This window comes from Danio aesculapii, chromosome 15 (assembly GCF_903798145.1).
Source record: "Danio aesculapii chromosome 15, fDanAes4.1, whole genome shotgun sequence".
In the NCBI taxonomy this organism is placed as follows: Eukaryota; Metazoa; Chordata; class Actinopteri; order Cypriniformes; family Danionidae; genus Danio; species Danio aesculapii.
The window spans coordinates 30,602,586-30,626,242 of NC_079449.1; the positions used below are offsets into that span (position 1 = coordinate 30,602,586).

Sequence of the window (23,657 nt, forward strand, 5' to 3'; positions counted from 1 at the left end):
ATTTATTTTAATGAAATTCATTTAATGAAATTAGTTTAAATTAATGAAATTAAATTCATAAAATATTAAATGAAAATCAAAATAAATCAATTTCGTGTTTAAATAAATAATTAAATGAAATAAAACATAAAAACTTATCAAAACAAAATTGTAAAAAATTATAATTTGAATCATTTAATTTAATAATTAGAATTTAATAAGAGATTTTAAATAAAATAAATAAATATAAAATTAAATTAACTAAATCAGTTTAATGAAATTAATTTAAATGAATGAAATTAAATTAGTTAAAAATAGATAAATAGAAAAAAAAAGTCAAAAAAAATATACATAAAAAAAAAAAAGAAAAAAGTTTATGCATTTTGGTCATTTTATTCCTGAACATGGAAAAAAAAAAAACAGAATCAAGCATTTGTGTCCAGCAGACTATGTAAAGTGAAGAGATATTGACCACTTAAGACCCTCTCTTCATGTTTCATTTGATTTTAGACAATCGACTAGTAACTTTTCAAAAAAGTGCCAAGCTGAAACTTCAAATTCTTCTAAACTAGTGGTACAAAATTAGTGTGGCTTCTTCCCTTTGCGGTGACATCACTTGAAACTGTTGCTTTTATAAGGCAGCCCACTCAAGCAATTATCAGATGATCTCAGGAAGAAAAAAGAAAAGCCTTTTGACCAAATATTAAACATTGTTGCATATCAGATGGGAAAATGTAAGTACAATTTAAGTACAATCTAAACTATATAGATTAAACATTTGACATGTATTATGATGCCTATGCAAGATTCGTATTTATCTTAGGAAATGTACTTCAAAAGCGTGATGCATCGTTTTTGTCTTTTAATTCAGTTCAGAACAGGTGATTTATTACACATTGATCACTGCAGTTTTGCAAGTCTATCTGTTCTGTAAAGTGACATGATTAATTTGCCTTTTACATTCAGACTGATATTTGCATGTTTGCAAGATGCATTAGTGGTTTATAATAACTCTTTGCCAGCTGTATTATGCAGGTACCTCCATTTTTACATTAAAATGCAGTGTGTAAAGTAGCGGCTGCCATCAAGACAAGCACAGTAAGACTAAATGACTCTTAAACAGAGGCCTGTTTTTGGTTATTTGACCCAAAAAAAACCTCTAAATGTTTTTTGGGGGGTCATTTTGATGGCTTAAAAAGCATTATTCAAAAACATGAAAGTATGATGTGATAATTTGTGATATTTATGAGATTTTATCAGCATTATTTTGAACAAATTGTTCTATTTTGTCCTCCATTTAAGCGAATATTAAATTTGTATAAATGCAATGAACTGTAATCAAGTTATCCGAGTTATAGTTTTCAATTCTCAATGTTTTGATGTTTATTCATTTATTTTTCTTCTTTTTTTAAACTTATTTTTATATATCAGTCACATTTAATAAGCATTATATGTACAGTGCTCAGCATATATAAATACACCCCTCACAAATCTCTCTTTTAATTTCATATTTTTATAATAGGAAACTATACAATTTGTGCATACACATCAGATTAGTCAGTAATGAAGTCAAATCTGGAGCTTATAAAACAAAAAAAAAACGTACAATAACGGTCCAAAAACTAGTATAGCCAAATTTATATTTTATAGAAAAATATTACATTTAAAAGAGAAATATCTAATATAATATTATACCACTATTATATAATAATAAGTAAAACATTATTAGTAATAAGTATTATACTTAAATAATAATAAGTGTCATTATCAAAAAAAATCATTTCAGGTAGCTGCCAAGATATTGTACATTTTTTCATTTGCATTTAGTTGAGGATGAAGTATTAAATAAAAGTGATTTGTAGTAGTAATAATAATAATAATTATTATTATTATAAGTTGTTGTTGTTATTATTGTTATTATTGTTACTGTTTTTTTCACATTTTATTAGTTTATGTAATAATAATAATAATAAATATTATTATTATTTTATTTCTAATTTCAATTTATTTTACAAATGTTTATTTTATTTATTACATTTCAACAAAAGCAATAGTATCACAGTTATAATAAAGTAACACTGGGGTTTAAACAGACTACATTTGTTAAGACGTGAGTATACTATAAAATATTTTATATTTTACTGATATTATTATTATTATTATTATATATAATGAAATTTTGCAATATTTTGCTTGAATTTAACTGTTTTATCTTTTAATTACTAAATATGTTTGGTGACTAAAATATTATGTTAATAAATAGAACTGTTTATCAAATCTGTTTTGTTTAAATGCACCAAAATACATTACATTTCAACAAAAGCAATAGAATCACAGTTATAATAAAGTAACACTAGGGTTTTAACAGACCACAATCATGTTACGATGTGAGTATACTATAAAATATATAAAATATAAAACAAACATTAATAAAACATGATATTCTTGTGTAATATTTTACTGATATCATTATTTCAATATAATGTTAAAATAATTTATAATGTTAATAATAAAATTTAAATATCCTTTTCTGCTATTACCAAAGCAGTTCTAGTAGTGAAAAACACCAAAATAACACTGTTTTTAAAAAGATTTAAGGTTAAGGTTAAAACAAAGTTTACTGGAGTATGTTTAAGTATGTTTTATTGTTTGAGTATGTTTATTTTTAACACTGAAATGTTATTACGACTGCAAAAGCCATTTCTTTATACTTTAAAAAGAGGGAAAATCAAAAGAAGCAAAACAATTGAAAAATTTAGATGAAATTTTGTCCGTTGTAATTTTTCCTTTGCAATATTTTGCTTGAATTTAATTGTTTTATCTTTCAATTGCTAAATATTATTTTAATAAATATAACTGTTTAATAAATCTGTTTTGTTTTATTGTTGCAGTATGTTATATTTTAACACTTATTATGACTGCAGAAGCCATTTCTATTCATACTAACCACACTATATTCAACAAATCATGTCATACGTGGTATTTCTTTGCACATTCAGCTTGAACTTGTGAGTTCAAGTGCACAGGAGTCAAGAGTAAGAGTTATTACTGCTGATAGAACTCTCTGGAAATATGAGAGCCATTTCAGAAAGCAGGCGGACTGTGGAGTGGCTTAAACTCGATATGCAAAACTGTTGAATTGCCCTCCTCCTGAAAGAAAAGCCTTCACAGCTGCGCAGCTTCCTCTTTCTGGGCTTTTTAAAGCGTGCCGTGCTTGAATTGCACAACTGCACAGGCCTCTTTACAATCATCTTTATATATCAGAGCATGTTCTCAGCAATTGCCCAAAACTCAGTTAGCTTCTGTTGGAAATCCATCAGTTGTATCCGTTCTGTGAGAGCATTTGCTGAAAAGATTTTTTCATTGTTTGCATTGTGACATTAATTAAAGATAAAAGGCCTGACGGGTTGTTTTGTTAGGGTTATGGAGGGTTACAGGTGGTTAGTAGTCGGCCTGTTCTAACAGAGACCGCGAACGTGTGATGAATGACACAGAACAGGTTCATTACTGATTCATTATTTGGTGATTAAACATTGAGACTTTAGCCTTAAGAAGTAACAGTTGTGCATTAACGGGGTGTGGAGGTGTATGAGACTTTTATACAAACAACGTTTAGAAAAGACTGAAGGCAATATCATATTTTCACATTAAACATCGCATTCAAACTTGAGTGACTCACCAAGAGCTTGAATCATGAGTCACGAATCAGGGCTCCAGGGATTTGTTCAATAATTGATCAAATTTCGCTTGATTTGAACAACTGGAGGTTTTGTTTTGTGTGTGATTTTTATGCTTCTGTTGGTCTCAAATTTTCTTGCTGTGATTAAGCTTATAACGCAGTACAGTATATATGGTAATATCATGGTATTGACCTAAGGACCAAAATACAATAAATTCATTCATTTTCTTTTCGGCTTAGGCCCTTTATTAATCAGGGGTCACCACACCGGAATGAACCGCCAACTCATCCAGCGTATGTTTTACGCAGCGGATGCCCACTTTTGCATTCACAAACAGACACTACGGCCAATTTTGTTTATTCAATTTACCTATACCACATGTCTTTAGATTGTGGGGGAACTTGGAGCACTCGAAGGAAACCCACGTGAACACAGAGAGAACATGCAAACTCCACACAGAAATGCCAACTGACCCAGCTGGGGCTCAAACCAGTGACCTTCTTGCTGTGCCACTGAGACGCCAGAAACACAATAAATAAATTAAATAATTTAACAGGTATAATAACAAAATAAATTAGTGCATTGCCTAATGAACCTAATTAACATAGTTAAAACTGGTGTCTTAAAAATATCTAGTAAATATTATGTACTGTCATGATTGCAAAGATAAAAGAAATCAATTATTAGAAATTTTTTAGAAATTTATAAAAAATTCTCACTATTAAACAAATTGGAGACAGAAATATACAGAAGGGCTAATAATTCTGACTTCAACTATATATACACATACATCTTCAGTTATACATATACATATGCAGTTGAAGCTACAGTTAGCCCCCCTTTGAATTTTTTTTTTCTTTTTTAAATATTTCCCAAATGATGTTTAACAGAGCAAGGAAATTTTCACAGTATGTCTGATAATATTTTTTCTTCTGGAGAAAGTCTTATTTGTTTTATTTCGGTTAGAATAAAAGCAGTTTTAAATTTTTTAAAAGTCATTTTAGGGTCAAAATTATTAGCCCCTTTAAGCAATTTTTTTTTTTCGATAGTCTACAGAACAAACCATCGTTATACAATAACTTGCCTAATTACCCTATCCTGCCTAGTTAACTGAATTAACCTAGTTAAGCCTTTAAATGTCACTTTAAGCTGTATAGAAGTGTCTTAAAATATCTAGTAAAATATTATTGACTGTCATCATGGCAGAGTCGAGCCAGCGACCTTCTTGCTGTGAGGTGACAGTGCTAACCACTGAGCCACCAAATGTCTACAGAACAAACCACTGTTATCCAATAATTTGCTTAATAATCTTGCTATAATAACTAGCTTGCCTAGATTTGCCCAGCATAACCTAGTTAAATCTTTAAATTGCACTTTAAGTTGAATGATATCTTGCAAAATAAGAATAATATTAATCGCAAATTAATAAATAATATTATGCACTGTCATTACGGCAAAGACAAATAAAATTAGTTTTTAGAAATTAATTATTAACACTATTACACTTAAAAATATATATATTTTTGCTTGTTCAAACTACTTAATTGAAATGAGCTGTGTGGCTGTATGAGTGTATGGATGTTTCCCAGTACTGGGTTGCAGCTGGAAGGGCATCAGCTGTGTAAAACCAAAGTCCCTTTAAGGCAGGTCATTTCACTTGGTGGCCATCTTTGAAACACCTCTCGGGCAGAATGTTCGGGCATTCTGTCTGAATGGGGAAACATTAAATTCTCCAAAACTGCTTGCCAAGCTTACCATTGAATTTCATCTTAGGAATCACTAATAATATTGGTATATCAATAAAAACATGTCTCTTTGGTTTCATATCTAAACATCCAAATAACACAAAATCTGCAGAAACTCTGGTCTGGTCTGAGTCCCTCCCCCGGAGTATCGTCAGTCTAAAGTGATCGATGATTGGCTCCTGTAGGCGGGCCTTTATTCACCATATTGACCGTTCCACTTTTCCCCATTCAAAAAGATACGAGTGACATGTCTTGTGTATAGTCTTTGGTTGGCGGTTCATTCCGCTGTGGCGCCGTTTATTAATAAAGAGCCGAAGGAAAATAAATAAATCAGTTAAGGAACACTTTGAAACATTTTTTAAAGAATTAATGTAATAAGGGATGATAAATTTGACTTTAGCTGTGGGTGTTTAGAGTAAATAAAGGTTTCAAACAAAATAAATTACAAAATGGTGATAAAGTACAATAGGTAACACTTTAAGTCTAGTTAGTAAACATAAGTTAATGGATTAAAATCAACATTGCGAAATACATACACTATAAACCTCAAACGTTAAGGTAACTCAAACCATTTGAGGAAACCAAGTGCAACAAACCATTTAAGTTCAAAAAATGAATCCTAATGAGCGCTGTGAACGCTGTGAGCAATTTGAGCAAAGTAAAACCCAATAAATGAAGAGAACTCAAACCAGCTGAGTACTGTAGAGCCCAATAAGTTAAGGGAACTCAAACCATTTGAAGAAACCAATTGCTACAAACCATTTAAGTTAAACCTAATCTATATAAGTACTGTGAACTTACTCCATTTAAGCTGATGTAATGAGGTATTTAATTAACTCATTACCTTCAACACTGAGTTCAAAACTCTTTTCAAATGAGTAGAATTAACTTTCAGTCAATTTTGAGTTACTTGACTCAGTTCATTTGATAAAGTTGACGGGTTTTACTGTGTATGTTAAAAATTAATAAAATACAATTGGATATTATTCATTACTAACTCATTCAATAAAAATGATTACAAATCATTTAACAAACACTAATGTACAAAGTTAATAAACAAAATACCTACAAATCATTAGATTTTTAATGTCATGGGCCAGATTGAAATGTAAAAAGGTTAAAATGTTGAAGAAATGCCAAGTCTATCCATCATTTAGTTTTGAAGAACGCCACTCGGAGACCATCCTCCATGTTCAGTTGTGGTCTGTATTTTTATTGTATATGAGTGCCGTAAAGGTGTCAGAAACTTTAACCTGGTGCCCTTTCATTCATTCATTTTCTTTTCAGCTTAGTCCCTTTATTAAACCGCGGTTGCCACAGCGGAATAACCGCCAACTTATCCAGCAGGTTTTTACACAGCGGATGCCCTTCCAGCCGCAACCCATCTCTGGGAAACATCCACACACACTCATTCACACTCATAAACTACGGACAATTTAGTCTACCTAATTCACCTGTACCGCATGTCTTTGAATTGTGGGGGAAACTGGAGCACCCGGAGGAAACCCACGCGAACGCAGGGAGAACTTGCAAACGCCACACAGAAACGCCAACTGACCAAGCCGAGGCTCGAACCAGCGACCTTCTTGCTGTGAGGCAACAGCACTACCTACTGCGCCACTGCGTCGCCCTAACCTGGTGCAATCACATTTGTGTCTGTGTCTTTAATATGACGTGATCAGTCACACACACACACAAAAAAAATAAATCAAAAGGCTAATGGCTTTTTATTTGCATGTTGTTTCCCGACCCCCACTTTGGGAAACATGGCATTATGGTGAAATATTGAGTTATCTAGTGTGTTTTTAATGCAGTAGGAAGACAGTTCAGTGGCAATCATACAACACCTAACAATCCCACCTTCTTAAGCACACAGTCTAAGTGCAGGCAGATGTTTAAGGGGATCCCTAACTCATAAAGACCTATCAGCATACTTTATCCAGATTTATCAGCATAATTTATCCAGAACCTGCCTACTCATGTAAAAGGCACTTCTACACTTTGACAAGAAACACTTTATTACGCACACTTTGCGTAATAAAACACATCTTCATGCCATAGATTAAACAGGGTTTTGAAACTATTGAGGATTCCCACGCTGAGCCAAATGTCAAATTTCCTGATGTTACCCTGACTTTCACTGACTAAAAAAGCAGTTTGCTTGGCCAATTCAGCTTATTTTTACCAAAACATGGTCAATGTAACATATATATATTACAGTACAGTCCTATTATCTGGACAATATCCATCATGTATTTGACATCTGCCTTTATATCCCCATAAAAGTTAATGACATCCCAATCTTAATCTGTATTGTTTAGCATGGAGTTGACCTCTTGGCAGCTACAACATCTTCAAATCTTCAGGGAAGGATTTTGTAGAATTTACAAATTCAAAAATGCAATTATCAAATTAATTTTGACCAAATGAATGCATCTGTATTAAATAGCTAAAAAACTAATTCTTGAAGTATAAGACCATTTCTATTCATTGCTCTCATGCTAATATTGCTGCTGGTTTACACCTTACTGTTTTTTCATACTTATTAAAGTAAAAAAAAAAATTGTTGAGATTGTAATACTATTTTATATTATTACTATAAATGGCACCTTCTTTAAAAAGTCCTTATGCAATTATTCCATTGTTTAACATTATTTTAATGAAATCATGCATATACAAATTTACAAGACATGGTTCAAGGTCATTTTTTAGTTCTTCGTGTCATTTTGTGGCCATTTAATTTACACCTTTTATATGACAAGAGTATTTGGCATCTTCAAAAGTAATGTCCAAAAGCAGATTCAACAAGATAATATACAATATAACACTGCAAGTTATTAATTTTAAAATGTGTATATACTGCTTCCAAATAATTCCTGAAACACCCCATTCCCCATTAGATGTATGCGAACCATGCCTTCTGGTTATTTACAGTAAATGTACCTTGCAGCAGATGGTCTCTAGTGGTCTTGCTCTGACAATTTACGGGTAAAATCATTCAAATGATTTTCCTGATATTTACTGGTATCACTGTGTGAAAGGAGCTTGTGAGTTATATCCCTCCCGAAACTAGTGGAACCCCACTGATACTTCCTTGGAAATTTCACGCAGAGCTCCCTAATATGGAAAGACAAGTGTAAGAATTAGCTTAAGGGTTTGGACATGTCAGTTGTGGTGCTGTTAGTACAGTTACAAGGCCTACCATCGCCACCATATACTGTACATTTACAGCTGAAGGCAAAACTATTAACCCTCCTATGAAGTTTACATTCTTTTTCAAGTGCTATTTAATGGAGAGAAATTGTTGTTGTTTTTTTTTTTTTTCTTCATAATAATAGGTTTCTTATACCTAATTTCTTATGTCTTTGCAATGATGAAAGTACATAATATTTTACTAGTTATTTTATAATATACACTCACCGGCCATTTTATTAGGTATACCTTACTTGTGCCAGTTTGGACCCCCTTTTGCCTTCAGAATTGCCTTAATCCTTCGTGGCATAGATTCAACAAGGTACTGGAAAAATTCCTCAGAGATTTTGGCCCATATTGACATCACAGCATCATGCAGTTGGTGCAGATTTGTCAGCTGCACATCCATGATGTGAATCTCTCGTTCCACCACATCCCAAATGTGCTCTATTGGATTGAGTTCTGGTGACTGTGGAGGCCATTTGCATACAGTGAACTCATTGTCATGTTCAAGAAACCAGTCTGAGATGATTCGCGCTTTATGACATGGCGTGTTATCCTGCTAGAAGTAGCCATCATAAGATGGGTACACTGTGGTCATAAAGGCACAGACATGGTCAGCAACAATACTCACACAGGCTTTGGCGGTGACATGATGCTCAATTGGTTACAATGGGCCCAAAGTGTGGCAAGAAAATATCCCTCATACCATTACACCACCACCACCAGCCTGAACCATTGATACAAGGCAGGATGGATCCATGGTTTCAATGTTGTTGATGACAAATTCTGACCCTACCATCTGAATGTTGCAGCAGAAACCGAGACTCATCAAACCAGGCAACATTTTTTCAATTGGCACCCGGTGTGGTCTTCTGCTGCTGTAGCTTAAGGTTCGGCATGTTGTGCATTCTGAATTGCTCTTCTGCATACCTCAGTTGTAACGAGTGGTTATTTGAGTTTCTGTTGCATTTCTATAAGCTGGAACCTTCTGGCCATTCTCCTCTGACCTCTGGCATCAACAAGGCATTTGTGCCCACAGAACTGCCGCTCACTGGATATTTTCTCTTTTTTGGACCATTCTCTGTAAACCCTAGAGATGGTTTTGTGTGAAAATCCCAGTAGATCAGCAGTTTCTGAAATTCTCAGGCCAGTCCGTCTGGCACTAACAACCATGCCACGTTTAAAGTCACTTAAATCACATTTCTTCCCCATTCTGATGCTTGGTTTGAACTGCAGTAGATTGTCTTGACCATGTCTACATGCCTAATTGTACACCTAATTGTACAATTAGGTGTACCTAATAAAGTGGCCAGTGAGTCTACTAGTAATCAGCAAGTAAATTCAAAGTCAATTTGAAGGCTTATGATTAATTAAATTAACTTGGCAAATTAAGCACAACAGTGTTTTTTTGTAGCCAACTGAAGGAAAAAATCTAAAACCTAATGCATTTCAAGGAAAAACTACTTTTAATTCTGCAAAACACAAAGAAAAAAATAATCTTTCTTCAGAAGAACAAAATATAGAAAATATTATGGGAAAAAAGCATTGCTCTGTTAAACATCACTAGTGAAATAACATTAACATGAGGGCTAATAGTTTTGCCTTCAACTGTAAATCAACATATGAGAGAAAATGGTACATTGTGACACAAGAAAAGGCTATTTAATGCAGTACTTTTGTCGGACTGGCTACATTACTAGAATAGATTGGTAAGTGGATTTGTATAATTATTTCTGCAAAAAAGCAGAATTCACTCAGACTTACCATGTCTACTCTAGTTTTCACTAATGGTCTAGAGTGTGCAAGAAAGCAAGAGTTTGAGCGATTATTCTCTTACGGTAGCTTTGTACTCCAGCTTATACTACACAAAAAAAGGCAAAAGGTCTGAATGAAAGAGGTATTTGTTGAGTGACTGAAACTTTCAACACTTTCTACCACACCTTGTTTGACTTGGCACAAATGAGAAATCCGTACATGTCTCAAAGGAGCTTTAAAGTGCAAGAGAAGCATTTGTTTTGTACATTTGTCATGAGGCGAGTTGGTATCTGTCACGTGTGTTCATGATCTGTGTATGTGTGTGTGTGTGTGTTTTTTTTTTTATGGACAGCAGTGTCAGAGGCACCCACATCCAAGCCGTACCAGGGAGTGAGAGTGAAAGACCCGGTGAAGGAGTTGCTGCGAAGAAAAAGAGGAAATGCTGCCAGATCCACAGCTACAGTAGGAACACACGTGAACCCACACACACTCCAAAAACACATCCTTGATATCAGAAAAATGGCCCTTAACTGTATCTCACTCATTATTTATTCTAATCTTGCCCTTTTTTTCCCCAAAAGTTCTGTATGTAATGAATCCATTGCATACACTGTCAAAATATCTGTAATTAGCAGATTTCCGTATTTTGTGATTTTTATTTCAGAATTTGGGTGTTTATTTTTATCTTCCCCTATTAATTAATGGTTTTGGATGGCATTATAGGACCTTGATATTTCTTTCAACAACTTTTAGCCTTGAAAAGTTAAAATAAGTGACTTTTATTAACACTTTTAAAGTGGTATATTGTCTAGATGGTTTTTGTATATCATTGTACAAAAACTTTGTAATAAACTGCCATTTTCTGTCATTTTTTTCAATTCAATTCATCTTTATTTCTATAGCACTTTTACAATGTAGGTTGTGTCAAGGCAGCTTAAGTGGGGTTAAATTTCACAGCTAAAAGTCCAAGCTCTGAAGAGAAAATCCAACGATGCACAGCTCCACAAGTCCCAAACCAAACAAGCCAGAGACGATAGTGGCGAGGAACAAACTTCACATTTCAAACTTCATTTTACAGACGTATTTCTCTCTATATTATTTTTTTATACATTATATTATTTCCAACTACTCAAATAAACGTCACTTTGTTAAACTGTAGAGTTAAATTTTAACATCAAACGTCAACAGAGCAGAGATCAAGATCTCATAATGCAATTCACAACTGTAAATAAACGGAAAACACTTGTAAATCATTAAATATGAAAACAGATATTTTTTACCGTGTAGATGTTATATCCAAATGTGAGACTAGTTATAAAAGAAAGCATGGGGTTTAATCTTTATATAATGCTGCAGGATTTTGGATTTGCAACATTTTGTGACATGTTTCCTGAAAGCCACATTTTGGTCCAAAACTGGCAATAGGACCGTCACAGAAGTTGTAATGGTTTCCATTACAAATATGATTAAAAAGCATTAGAAACCATCCAATTCTAACCATCAAAACCTTTATTTTTTATGATTTCTAACATTGTTTTGGGACATTTCATTGGGATTTATTGGTTTAACATGCCAGCAATACAGCATGACCATTACATTTTCCATTAAAACCTATACATTCAGTGCAAATTTAATTATAGCTTCTGTTATATTTTCAGCAGGGAGAGAACTTGAGTGAAAGTATAGAGACTCTAACAAAACATTACTCATGCAAAAGTTCTACTGGTAATTAATAATAAGTCAAGTGTGCAACCAAATGAAAATAACAAGTTATTGTTATTAAATCAGATTCTGTATATAAAAAGTAGTAAAACAGTATATGTGTGCTGACAAATATAAACACATTGTAAAAGCTTCACGGAAGAAAGATCCAAGCATATTAGATTTATAACTATTAGGGATGTCCCGATCAGGGTTTTTTTGCCCTCGAGTCCGAGTCTGAGTCATTTGATTTTGAATATCTACTGATACCGAAACCCGATCAGATACTTCTATAATACATTAATAAAAAGAATAAAGAAGAGTGAAGAAATAGAGACAGGATGTTCCTTATTTTTTATTTAATTTAACTTATTTTAACATTCAACAACTCTGATAACAAACAGAGCACTTCTGTGATAAATAATGTAATAAATAACATAAATTCTTCACTTTTTGACTTTAGTGCAACTATAAATATATTTTAAAAAATCTAATATAAAAACAAATAGCTCCTCAACTTAAAATACCTGGCAGGCAATCCCAAGTTAACATCTCACAGTTTGCTATGTCAATGTTGTGGTCATCAACTTTATAATACCTCCTGATTGCAGACATACTCGCGCTTTCCGCTTCAAGCTGCTTCCATGTTCTGCTTTGCTGGCATTTAACCAATAGCTTCTCTGCAACAAAGTGATGTCATGCTGCACATGTTGCTGTTTCTGTGTGAAGTCATGAAAGAGGTCTAACTCTGTGCCACAGCATAACTATAGATGTGTTAAAAAATAATGAAATAATGAGAATGTATGTGTATACAGTTGAAGTCAGAATTATTAGCCCCCCTGTTTATTTTTTCGACAATTTCTGTTTAACGGAGAGAAGATTTATTCAAGACATTTCTAATAATAATAGTTTCAACAACTCATTTCTAATAACTGATTTAATTTATCTTTGCCATGATGACAGTAAATAATATTTGACTAGATATTTTTCAAGACATTTCTATACAGCTTGAAATGATATTTTAGGGCTTAACTAGGTTAATAAGGTTAACTAGGCAGGTTAGGGTAATTAGGCAAGTTATTGTATAATGGTGGTTTTTTCTGTAGACAGTCTAAAAAAAATTACTGCATCTTTCGAATCAGTTAATTATTAACTCACTGAAGAATCACTTTGAACTTTTTAATTGATAAGTCGTTCTCTTGAAATTTGTGAGCGGATTATTGCAATCCGATCAGTCCAACATGCCAAAGAATTTTTCAGAGTGATTTGTAAAATATTTTCTCCACTTAAAAATAATCTTTTAATTTTCCTACATGTATAAAATGCAATGAATTTGGATTGCGTTTCTTAACTCCTAATGTTGCTAGTTAACACACTCAATGCATTTTTTTTTCCAACACATCCCTGTAATTTTTAAAATATCAACCTCTACCGAATTGTTGATATGTCGGTTTATGGTAAAAGTAAGGCAATTTCATTTATATAGCACATTTCATACACAGTGGCTGTTCAAAGTGCTTTACATAAACAGGAATAAAACAGACAAGTATAAGAAAAATAAAAACAAATAATAAAAATGATTAAAAACAGATTAAATGTGGTAAAACAGGTTATAAAACAATAAAAAAAGAAAAGAAAGACATATTAGTGCGAACTGTCGGACGTAGCAAGTACTCATTCAGTAAAGACACAGCTAAACAGATGTGTTTTCAGTCTAGATTTGAATGTGCCTAATGTTGAAGCACATCTGATCATTTCTGGAAGCTGATTTCAGCAATGAGGGGTGCAGCTGAAGGCTGATTCACCCTGCTTTGACTGAACTCTTGCAATTTCTAGTATATATGATCCTAAAGATCTGAGTGATTAGAAAATCTATTCTAAAAGTAACTGGGAGCCAGTGTAAAGACCTGAGGACAGGTGTGATGTGCTCTGATTTCCTGTTCTGGTCAGAATCCTGGCTATGGCATTCTGGATAAGCTGCAACTGTCTGACTGTTGTTTTGGGAAGGCCCGTGAGGAGGCCGTTAAAGTAATCCACCCTGCTGGTGATAAAAGCATGAACAAGTTTCTCTAAGTCCTCGCTGGAAACAAAGCATCTAATTCTTGCAATGTTTTTGAGATGACAGTATGCTGATTTACTAACTGCCTTAACATGACTATTGAAACTCAGATCTGACTCCAGAGTCACACTAAGATTCTTGATCTTATTTTTTGTTGTTTGACCCTTAGAGCCAAGGTACACATTCACCTTGAGAACCTCATCTCTGTTTCCAAACGCAATGACTTCAGTTTTCTCTTTGTTTAACTGAAGAAAGTTTTGGCACATCCAACTGTTCATTTCTTCAATGCATTGGCAGAGGGTGTCAAAAGTGCCAGAATAAATACTTATACTACAAAAATCTGAGAAATTTGAAGAGTAAGACCAATTTATCTTATAAAAATAATCAAAATAAAACATTTTTGAACACTAAATCATTTTTATTTTTTGAAGTACGCCATAAAATAATTCAGATTCTCATTTAACACTTTTTTTTTTCTGAGGGACATTCCTGAACAATAATGTCCGGAATCAAGTGTAATTTTCCATGTTTTTGTACTACACTCATCTAATTTAATGCTTTAACAACTATCATTAGCTCAAAACCTACTTTTAGACACCAGCGAATAGTATAATGAAAATAATCTGTAATCAGTTACGGACTATTATTTCTAAGCAATTTAATGATCAACATAATAAGCACACATTGTAAAATATTTTAAGAAGCTTCAATAGAATTTAATAACTAGCACCACCGTTTTTTGGACTCAATCATTTCTTCAAAATATGACTTGAATGTTTTTCTATTGTTATTGTTGATCCGAACTTGACTTGAAAATATTGCAATATATTATCTGGATTCGGGTTTATTAGTCGTTGGTTTGAAAGTCCAGTCAAGTTCACAATTTTTGATGGTTTATAACATGCTTCTTAAATCCCAGACAAGAAAACTTGTTCAACATAGATACTTTTGCTCATCCAACATTTTATTTACATTTTTACAGTAAATCCACCATTCCAGCATATAAAGTTGTAATAAACAGGTCTGATTGTTAGATTGATGTCACTTAATTGCCTTTGTTACCAGAGGTGTGGACTCAAGTTACAATTGATATTTGACTTAGACTTCTTTTGGAGTCCCAAATTTGATTTAAGAAGACTCTGGACCTGACTGGAGGCTTGTCTGACTCGACTTGGGACTTGACTTGAATGTAAAGACTCAGCAGAATTATGTGACTTGCAGAATTATGACTTCTCTTATTCTTACTTTGGCCCTTCAAACACTGACTGAATAACAGACTCCAGGAGAAACGATTACAAAACTCACAATGGGATTGCGAAAGACTGCAAAATCAACGTCAGATTCAATTTTACAAGGCATTACTAAATGCAGAAAGTCAGGCTCTCCAAACTCCAAGGGGATTTTGGCCTTATATAATCCAGGTGTTTTTCCATGACAGTTAAACTATTCCCCCACACAGCCAGAGGGGTTGGGCATATAGGGCCTATGCAAATCCATTTGTTGATTTGCCAAGAGGCTTGCCTACCAACCTTCTATTTTTTTCTTGACAACACATTGAAAACATAAACACACTCAATGGCTTCTTTCTCACATTAAATAGTCATAAAAGAAGACGTGAATTCTGTTAAATGTCTTTAACATACTCATAGGATGCTCTTTAGGCTGATCAGTTATTGCTCCTCAAATGGACCTCCACCATGAACAAGAGCTGGACATGCTCTTATCTTATCTGTTACTTCAGGGCGAGCTATTATCTGTAAAGCAGCCCCTCCACGTGCTCTCTGCCATTTCTTTCATCACCTCTCACTGTAAGGAGATGAGGGTTTTAAAGCAGATCTGCCATTGTTAAGCTGGGGGCGGCAGTAAGAAATGCCTTGATCCAATCTACCAGGTGAAGGTCTTAGACGGAAGAGACAGAAGTCCCAATAATCAGTTTAAGTGGAATTTAAGTGGAACCTCTTGCCCTGACATGTACATAATTTTGCAAAGGGATCACATAGTGCTACTCTAATTGTTTGGGATTTGTAGTGCAAAAATGATAGAGTAAAGTACAGCCAGTTGGTCATTATTATTGGTAAATGAAACCCTGGACCACAAATCCTTTGTTGTCTTATGCTGCAAGGGTATATTTGTGTAAAAATAATTATATTGCATGAGTCTAAGTGATTGATTTAAATTTTAGGCCAAGTAGAATATAAGTAGAATAGTAGAATATAAGTAAAGATGATCTTCCATGAAGACATTTGTCATGACTGTAAATATATCAATCATTTAGCTTAGAAATGTGCATTGCAAAGAACTCAAGCTGGAAAACTTTCATTTTTTGAACCCTCAGATTAAATAATTATATATCTGCCAATTATAATCAGACCACAATAATCCATAAATTAATGGAAAGTTTATTTATTCAACTTTAAAATGACCGATATTGACACTTTAAACTGGGTTTGTGATCCATGGTCACAAATGAACTCATCTAAATGGAGATTGGCCCATTTATTAGATGTCAGATTACAAGAAATACATGCATACTTGGACATAAAATGACTGATTTGCATCTGAATTTGTTGTGTGTTGAACGAAGGCTAAGGCTTTGTTCTTTCTGGACAATGCTCACTGAGATCTCAAGCCCGATTGTAAACAAGGCTTGACATTCTCCTGAGGTTGTCTTTAGTAACTGCACCCTCAGGGTAGAATACTTGTAATATTTGTATATGTAAAGTATTGAAGAAGTTAATTTGTAATAAAATATATAAAGTGTAAAATAAACAAAATAAAATAAACACTTTAGATTTAGGACACTGCTTTAGATTTCAATTATATTGCTTGTGTCACATATATCAACAACTTTTATTCTTAGAGGACAATGAAATACGGTTAAGTAATTTAATTTGCTTGTGACAAATAAGATTCTATTGAATGTAATATTAAGGCCATTTTGGTGGGTGGAGGATTAAGATGATACTAAGAGCCTACATAGGGGGCTGAGCAGAAACTAAATTTTTTGGTGTATGATTCTGGTATTTAAATTGCCTCTTTGCATGATAATCTATAATGAAAGCACCCCTCTGTGCCAAGAGTGTGTGTTTATCCCCTTAAGCCATTTGCAGGTTGCTCAGAAATGCAGCACTTCACAGGCCACTTCTGAACTTTGTGCATCGTTCAGGGAGAGGGCAATTCTCAAGAGGTGAGATAAGCCAACATCAGGATTGCCAAAAAAGATATATGGCCATACAATGACATGTACAAATATATATTTTCACTTTTTTGTTGTCTATAAAATTTGGTTTCAAAAATGACATTTTAAGTTGTAATCTTAAGTTTAAGATTTGTTGTTGTTGTTTGTTTTTTACAATGTTTGTTTCCTTTTAAAAGTGGATTTGAAGTGTTTAAAAGGAATAGGGCATAGTGGTGAAAACTCCGACAGCTCTAGAGGTGTAGTTCCAACCACAGAGGATTGAAACTCTGTTTGCAAATGTTCATTGGTTGATGGATTAAGGAAACACAGAATCGCCGAACTGCGTTTACAATGACGGAACTGGCAATGTTAGTTTACTAATGATAGTTTTGGGAAACGAACCCCTGAAAGACAGCGTTAGTCACCCAATTATTCAAAAAATTTATTGTTTTTTGTTTTTTGGTCTTATGATTCTAAAGTGAAAAAATCTTTTATCTACTGACTGAAAGTTGTAACAATCAAATTAAAATATGAAAATAAATAAAAATTCTAAGTGAAAATTGATACACAAGGCTAGTCTGGCCTTTGTATACTTTCTGCTGATAAAGTCTTACTCATTGCAGAACTCAGTCCTTACAGCACAAACTCTCTGAACTGATGATCAATTCCAACATTTCTGTTGAACTGACTGACAGTGAAATTTGTGCATTTGTCTTTTGTGGACGACAAGCTATTTTTGGGGGGACTTAAATCACATTATCAATAATATTGTTGAAATCACAGTTTGCAATGACTGAAATGGCCGTCCATTTGTCTGTCATCTCAGCCTGATCTCACGAGAAAACGTAAAGATTTTACGTTTTGACAGTTTAGTGGCTAATTCGTACGAATTCGTACGAGTTCAGTCGTACGAAATGGTACGATTTTAAAAAGGAGGCGTGGCACCTAACCCCGCCCCTAAACCCAACCGTCATTGGAGGATGAGCAAATCGTATGACTTAGATCGTACGAATTCGTACGAATTAGCCACTAAAAAAAAAAGTTACGAATTGCCGTGAGATTGTGTTGGTCATCTGGACAACTTGCTGTCAGAGTGTTTCCTCACATTCAAACACCCAAACTATTCATTGCAATATTCTCCTGGTCCTCACAGACCTTTCATTCCTAAGGTTAAAAAAGTGCATTTGTTACCTTAAAGTTGGCATGAAACATTTGTATTTCCTACTGTGACATATAAACACATAATGGTGATCAGAATTACAGAACAACCAACAACTGAAAGCCACTACTTAGTCTTATCTAAAATGATCTCAATAGTAGTAAAAGAGTGTTTTTTGCGTACATATATTTCAAAGCACAGTATAAAACCAATATATCTGAAAACAAAATTACAGACTTTGTTTAGATCCTCCCAGTAACTGATTTTAGACCAACTGGGAAAACAAGGTTGGAAATGGTGTTGGTGAGGCCTATGATCCTATGATCCTATCGATCTATGTTGGAACTAATGCTCTAGAATAGCAATGAGGACACGAATATAACAAGCAATGTCCTTTGGATGCGACATTAAACTCATGTCCTACTCCGTGTTCATTAAAATCACACATTACTTCTTGTACGAGTAGGAGTGTCATCTCAGCCAATTTCTCTCCATCGACCCTTATCCATCATGGCCTCCTAACTATGCCTATCCACTGAACTGTCTCTCCTCTCCATCTATTGTGCTTTGGGTGTATGGCAAGACACAGGGAAAGCACTATATAAATACATTCATTCATTTATTTATTGGGCTGCAGTGGGTAGCACATTCGCCTCACAGCAAGAAGGTCGCTGGTTCAAGCCTCGGCTATGTCAGTTGGCATTTCTGTGTGGAGTTTGCATGTTCTCCCCGTGTTCGCGTGGGTTTCCATGTGGTATAGGTGAATTGGGTAGGCTAAAATTGTCCATAGTGTATGTGTGTGAATGGGCATGTGGATGTTTCCCAGTGATAAGTGATCACTAAATGATTATATCACTTTAAATATGTTCAGAGCATCAGAGCATGTCACGTGTTTTCTGTAGTCCGGGTAACAAATAGGTTAGTCACACTAGCAGAGCGAAGAGGATACCTGTTTCTGTGCAGTTCATGGAGATGAGTAGCGATTTATGAAGGCTTAATCCTGCTCAATTTACATCCTAGAACCCTTTGGTAAAGAGGATTGAGGTATGTGAAGTTGATTATTTAAGCCATATGAGTTTGTTTGTATGTATATGTTAATCGTGAGCTCTGCCCTGTTTCAAACTGTCTTCATATACTTCATCGTTTAGTTTTCATATACTAAACTCTGTACATTGTATCTTTATTTGTCATATTTTTCTGTATACGAGTTGTATTTATTGACTTTTGTTGTTTCTTTGTGTAGTTTCACGGTGCTACGCAATGAAAGTTTAATGGTGCTCGTCTTGAGCAAAATAAAGAAGGAAGCACCCGTCAGAAACTCTCTGTCTCGTTCATGGATGCCAAAGGGCAGCTACACATAGGTTGCGGCTGGAAGGGCATTCGCTGCGTAAAACATGCTGGATAAGTTGGTGGTTCATTCCGCTGTGGTGACCCCAGATTAATAAAGGGACTAAGCCAAAAAAAGAAAATTAATGATTGAATTAATCAATTTATTTATTCTTTTAATTATCTGGCGAACTCCATGTAACTGGCAACCCAACTTTACAGTTGTCACTGCCTTTGTAAACTCCCACCTACGATTCAGGTTTGTTATAAAAATAAATTGTCAAGATTTACTGATGTCTTACAAAACAGCATATCACACACAAAACATGGCATTTTTGTTCACAAACAACCAAGCAGAGGCTGGGCAACCCCACAAAACCTAAATTCACACATAAAAGCCCATAGAGAATTCATTACACATACACACACACACACAATCATGAGAAATCACACAGCTAATAAATCATATCAAATAGCTCAGCTCTGTACAAAGAAAGCCAAGCATCTAGTGTCCTAGTATCTAGTATCACACACTGGGGGAACAACAAAGCAAAAACAAAATTAAAGAAAGAAAAAAAGGTGAGAGAAAAAACCAATTAGTCGACCCCAGAGGTCTTTCCCATCCTTTTAACCAGATTACCAGCTCAAGTGTGTGGATCAGATCAAGTGTCACCCAAATCCACTGCTTCAAACAAATCGTCCACCCACACCCATAATTTTCTCTGAAATATATCCACAGCTGATCGTCACATGAATTTGCTTTATTATATTTATATTATATTAATTATATAATTTATATTATAAATAAGAATTGTAAAAAATTGTCTGTCAGAAAACTTTAAAGCATGTTCATATTTTAAAGAAATTATTATTTGCATAATTAATGATTGTTCTGATAATTAATAATTGATCTGCACATGATCCTAATTAATGTAGCTACTTTTTTTATATTAACTGACCTGTCAGACCTCTGGATTCACCGCAGCATCTGAGAATATATCTGAAATCCAAGTATCACTACCGAGGAAAAACAAAACAAAACAAATGTAACAGAAACAAACCAAACAAACTGAAAATATAACAAGAGTACCCGATTGGGCTATATTGAGCTACAAATAATAAAACTTAAAGATTATTAATAACATATTAAAAATCATTAAAACTTAATTCAAATCAGCTCATATCTGTCTGAGTGATAAATTTTAACCAACATGACTCTATTTCTGGGGAAAAGTTATAATCCTACTCACTCAGTGTCACCTGCTACATTTGAAATATGATGAGCCATTTTGAAACACTCAGGTTGTCCAGATGAATGCCAAAGGGAGACCAATATAGCTTGTTTCCATTGAGCAGTCAAATTCATTAAAGAACAGCATTCATTTCCATTTCCACTGTCAGAAAATAGCAAACCTTGCTCTACCATTTTTTAGGACCCTTACTTACTTAGGACACCCTAGCACAAAATTATAGTATCAAAAGGGTGAAACTAGAATCACTATGATTTACAGAGAATCATCATTTGAGCATGCTGCTATCCATTGGAAGATGGAGAAGCACCGCTTTTTCAATACACAGCTGAAACACAACACCATAATAAGTTTAATACAGTCAATGATGCCACACAACAATGAACCATAAACCAACAGGATCTGCTGTATGTCTTCTATTGTTGTTTATGTTATGTCTAAACAGAAAGTGTGTGTAAATAAAAGAGTGTGAGGGTGTATGGCATATGAGATAAGTAATTGGTGGTTCATTCTACTGTTGCGACCCCTGATATGGCAGGGGTTTCGCAAAAGGAAAGTGGGTGTAATCCAAATAACTGTCCTGTCACAAAATGTCTCTTAATACAGTCTTCTCTTAAAGCACAAATAACTATAATGACAGACAAAATGAATGTACACTACTATTGTGAAAAACATTTGGTCCACTGAATAAATGCATTATTTCCATTCTAGGTCATGGTTCCTAGCAACAATTTGCAGTCCTGCACATTTGCTGGTAAGTAGCATATTATTTTTTTCTCTCTCTTTGATCAATACGACATATTTTCTATGCTCTTATTCCTCTCTAAAAGGGACTTCCACCTTTGCAGAAGCCACCCAAAGTGGTCTTCATGATTCATTAGTGGATGTCAGTGGGCTCTGCACAGGCTGGATTGCCCAGACCACCAGCACAACTGCTCTCCAGCCTTTGAGCCACTGGAGTCCTCCAGACTGTCAACACCACGACCCTGCCATTCCGTCCCACGCCGATATGTACGTCCAGCCAATCTGTCCTGGTTACACTGTGGTGGGCTCTTCCCCCATGCTGACGTTTGCTCACACACCTCTCTTCACCAATCTTGCGGTGAGCCAAAGACTGACACCAAGCCACAACTTCTGTTTCATTGCCTGAAGATGTTTACTAGACACTTTTCTTGTTCCCTATTAGACTGTGAGCACTTCCAGCTCTGTCCTGCCGCAGGTAGAGGTGCCGGATTCCTCCTTGACGTACATTCCTTGGGCTCAGCCTTTATCCACTATCCCGGGCCCTGTCATGCAGGGCTCTTCGGCCCTGTCAGCCCCCCAGCTCTTTCCAGTGCCTCTGACCTTGCCAGTCCTCCCACCAGAACCTCAACCTCCACAGGTGGAGCCTCAGCAGGCCCCTGAGGGCACGCTGGCCCTTGAGAAACTGTTGGAAGACGATGGGGTCCACAAAGAAAGCTATATCTGCAATTCCTCGCTGTTTGCAGAGGACATTTAGCATATTGGTGCATTAGCACTCTTTTCGCGCAGCTACTTATGACCATGCACACATTGTAATATATCAGACAATACAGTTGTTTAAACAACGCTTTTACAATTTAACGGGAATTTTATTTGAGGGTCTGAAAATGCAAACTTTTACGTTTTTTTAAATGAAGTTTATAAACTATATTCGAGAGGATCACATGATTATGATTGACCACAGCTGGTCCCGCATCAGCTAATGCATGATTCACCAAACAGATGATTCTTAACTCCTTTTAAATAACCAGAGTTTCTCATTTCAGTTATTTTTGTCTTAAAGAATCCCCCCATCCACCCCTACTCCTCCTTACTTAACCTTGATAATAATAATAATAATAATAATAATAATAATAATAATAATAATAATAATAATACATTTTATTTGTAATGTGCTTTTCTTAGACTTTTACGCTTTTCTTAGACTTTTCTTAGTCATTCAAGGCAAAATACTAACAATAGTACACTGAAAAAAATTATTCAAAGATGATTGCTTGGATTTACTCAATTTTTTTTACGTTAAGTGGTTGTAAACAATTTATTTGGGCTGAATTTAAACAAACAAATTAAGTTGAACATTGCTCAATTTAATTTGTTTGTTTAAATTCAACACAAATAAATTGTTTGCAACAGTTTTGAGCGCAACACTTTTTTCAGTGTAGATACAGCACAACAATAAATAGATGCAATAAAACAATAAGAATATGAACCATAAGATAGAATTAAAAGTTAACAAAATGATCATCCTAGGGCGGCACGGTGGCCCAGTGGGTAGCACTGTTGCTGTGCACGGCGAATGTCACTGGTTCAAGTCCTTACTAGGCCAGACGACATTTCTGTGTGGAGCTTATATGTTTTCCCTGTGGACTTTCCCCCAGGTCCCCCGGTTTCCTTCCACCATCCAAAAGACTTGCGACTTAAGTTAAACGGCTAATCCAAATTGGCACCATAGATGTGCTCATAGTCAGCAGTTATCTCTTCATAGCAATTCCTATTTGATCATCAGTAGGGGAGTTCTCGAGACCTACCTGAGCTTAAGCTCCCCTCTCACCCTGCAAACGGAAGGGGGCCCCAGACTTGAGGATCTTTTAAGCTCAGGGCTCTCTCCC

At 34.7% G+C, this 23,657-nt stretch overlaps 1 protein-coding gene across 4 annotated transcripts; it reads left to right on the forward strand.

The window, feature by feature from the left end:
* Positions 1 to 652: 652 nt before the first annotated feature.
* On the forward strand, positions 653 to 22,861 carry LOC130242065 (POU domain class 2-associating factor 1). 4 transcript variants are annotated; one of them, XM_056474086.1, is made up of 5 exons: positions 653 to 713; positions 10,710 to 10,816; positions 21,739 to 21,781; positions 21,858 to 22,129; positions 22,214 to 22,861. In XM_056474086.1, the coding sequence occupies exons 1-5, from the start codon at positions 704 to 706 to the stop codon at positions 22,523 to 22,525; spliced, it is 744 nt and encodes a 247-aa protein (XP_056330061.1). In that variant the 5' UTR covers positions 653 to 703; the 3' UTR covers positions 22,526 to 22,861. The 4 variants fall into 4 exon arrangements, with proteins under 4 accessions (XP_056330061.1, XP_056330060.1, XP_056330062.1 ...); XM_056474085.1 differs by having other exon boundaries at positions 663 to 713; positions 10,707 to 10,816; XM_056474087.1 differs by having other exon boundaries at positions 663 to 713; positions 10,707 to 10,816; positions 21,876 to 22,129.
* The last annotated feature ends 796 nt before the right edge of the window (positions 22,862 to 23,657 follow it).

Excerpts from the sequence above, each read along its gene's own strand:
- LOC130242065 (XM_056474085.1), top strand. Across the intron at positions 21,782-21,857 it reads GCAGTCCTGCACATTTGCTG|GGACTTCCACCTTTGCAGAA; the intron begins GTAAGTAGCATA and ends CCTCTCTAAAAG. Across the intron at positions 22,130-22,213 it reads CTCTCTTCACCAATCTTGCG|ACTGTGAGCACTTCCAGCTC; the intron begins GTGAGCCAAAGA and ends GTTCCCTATTAG.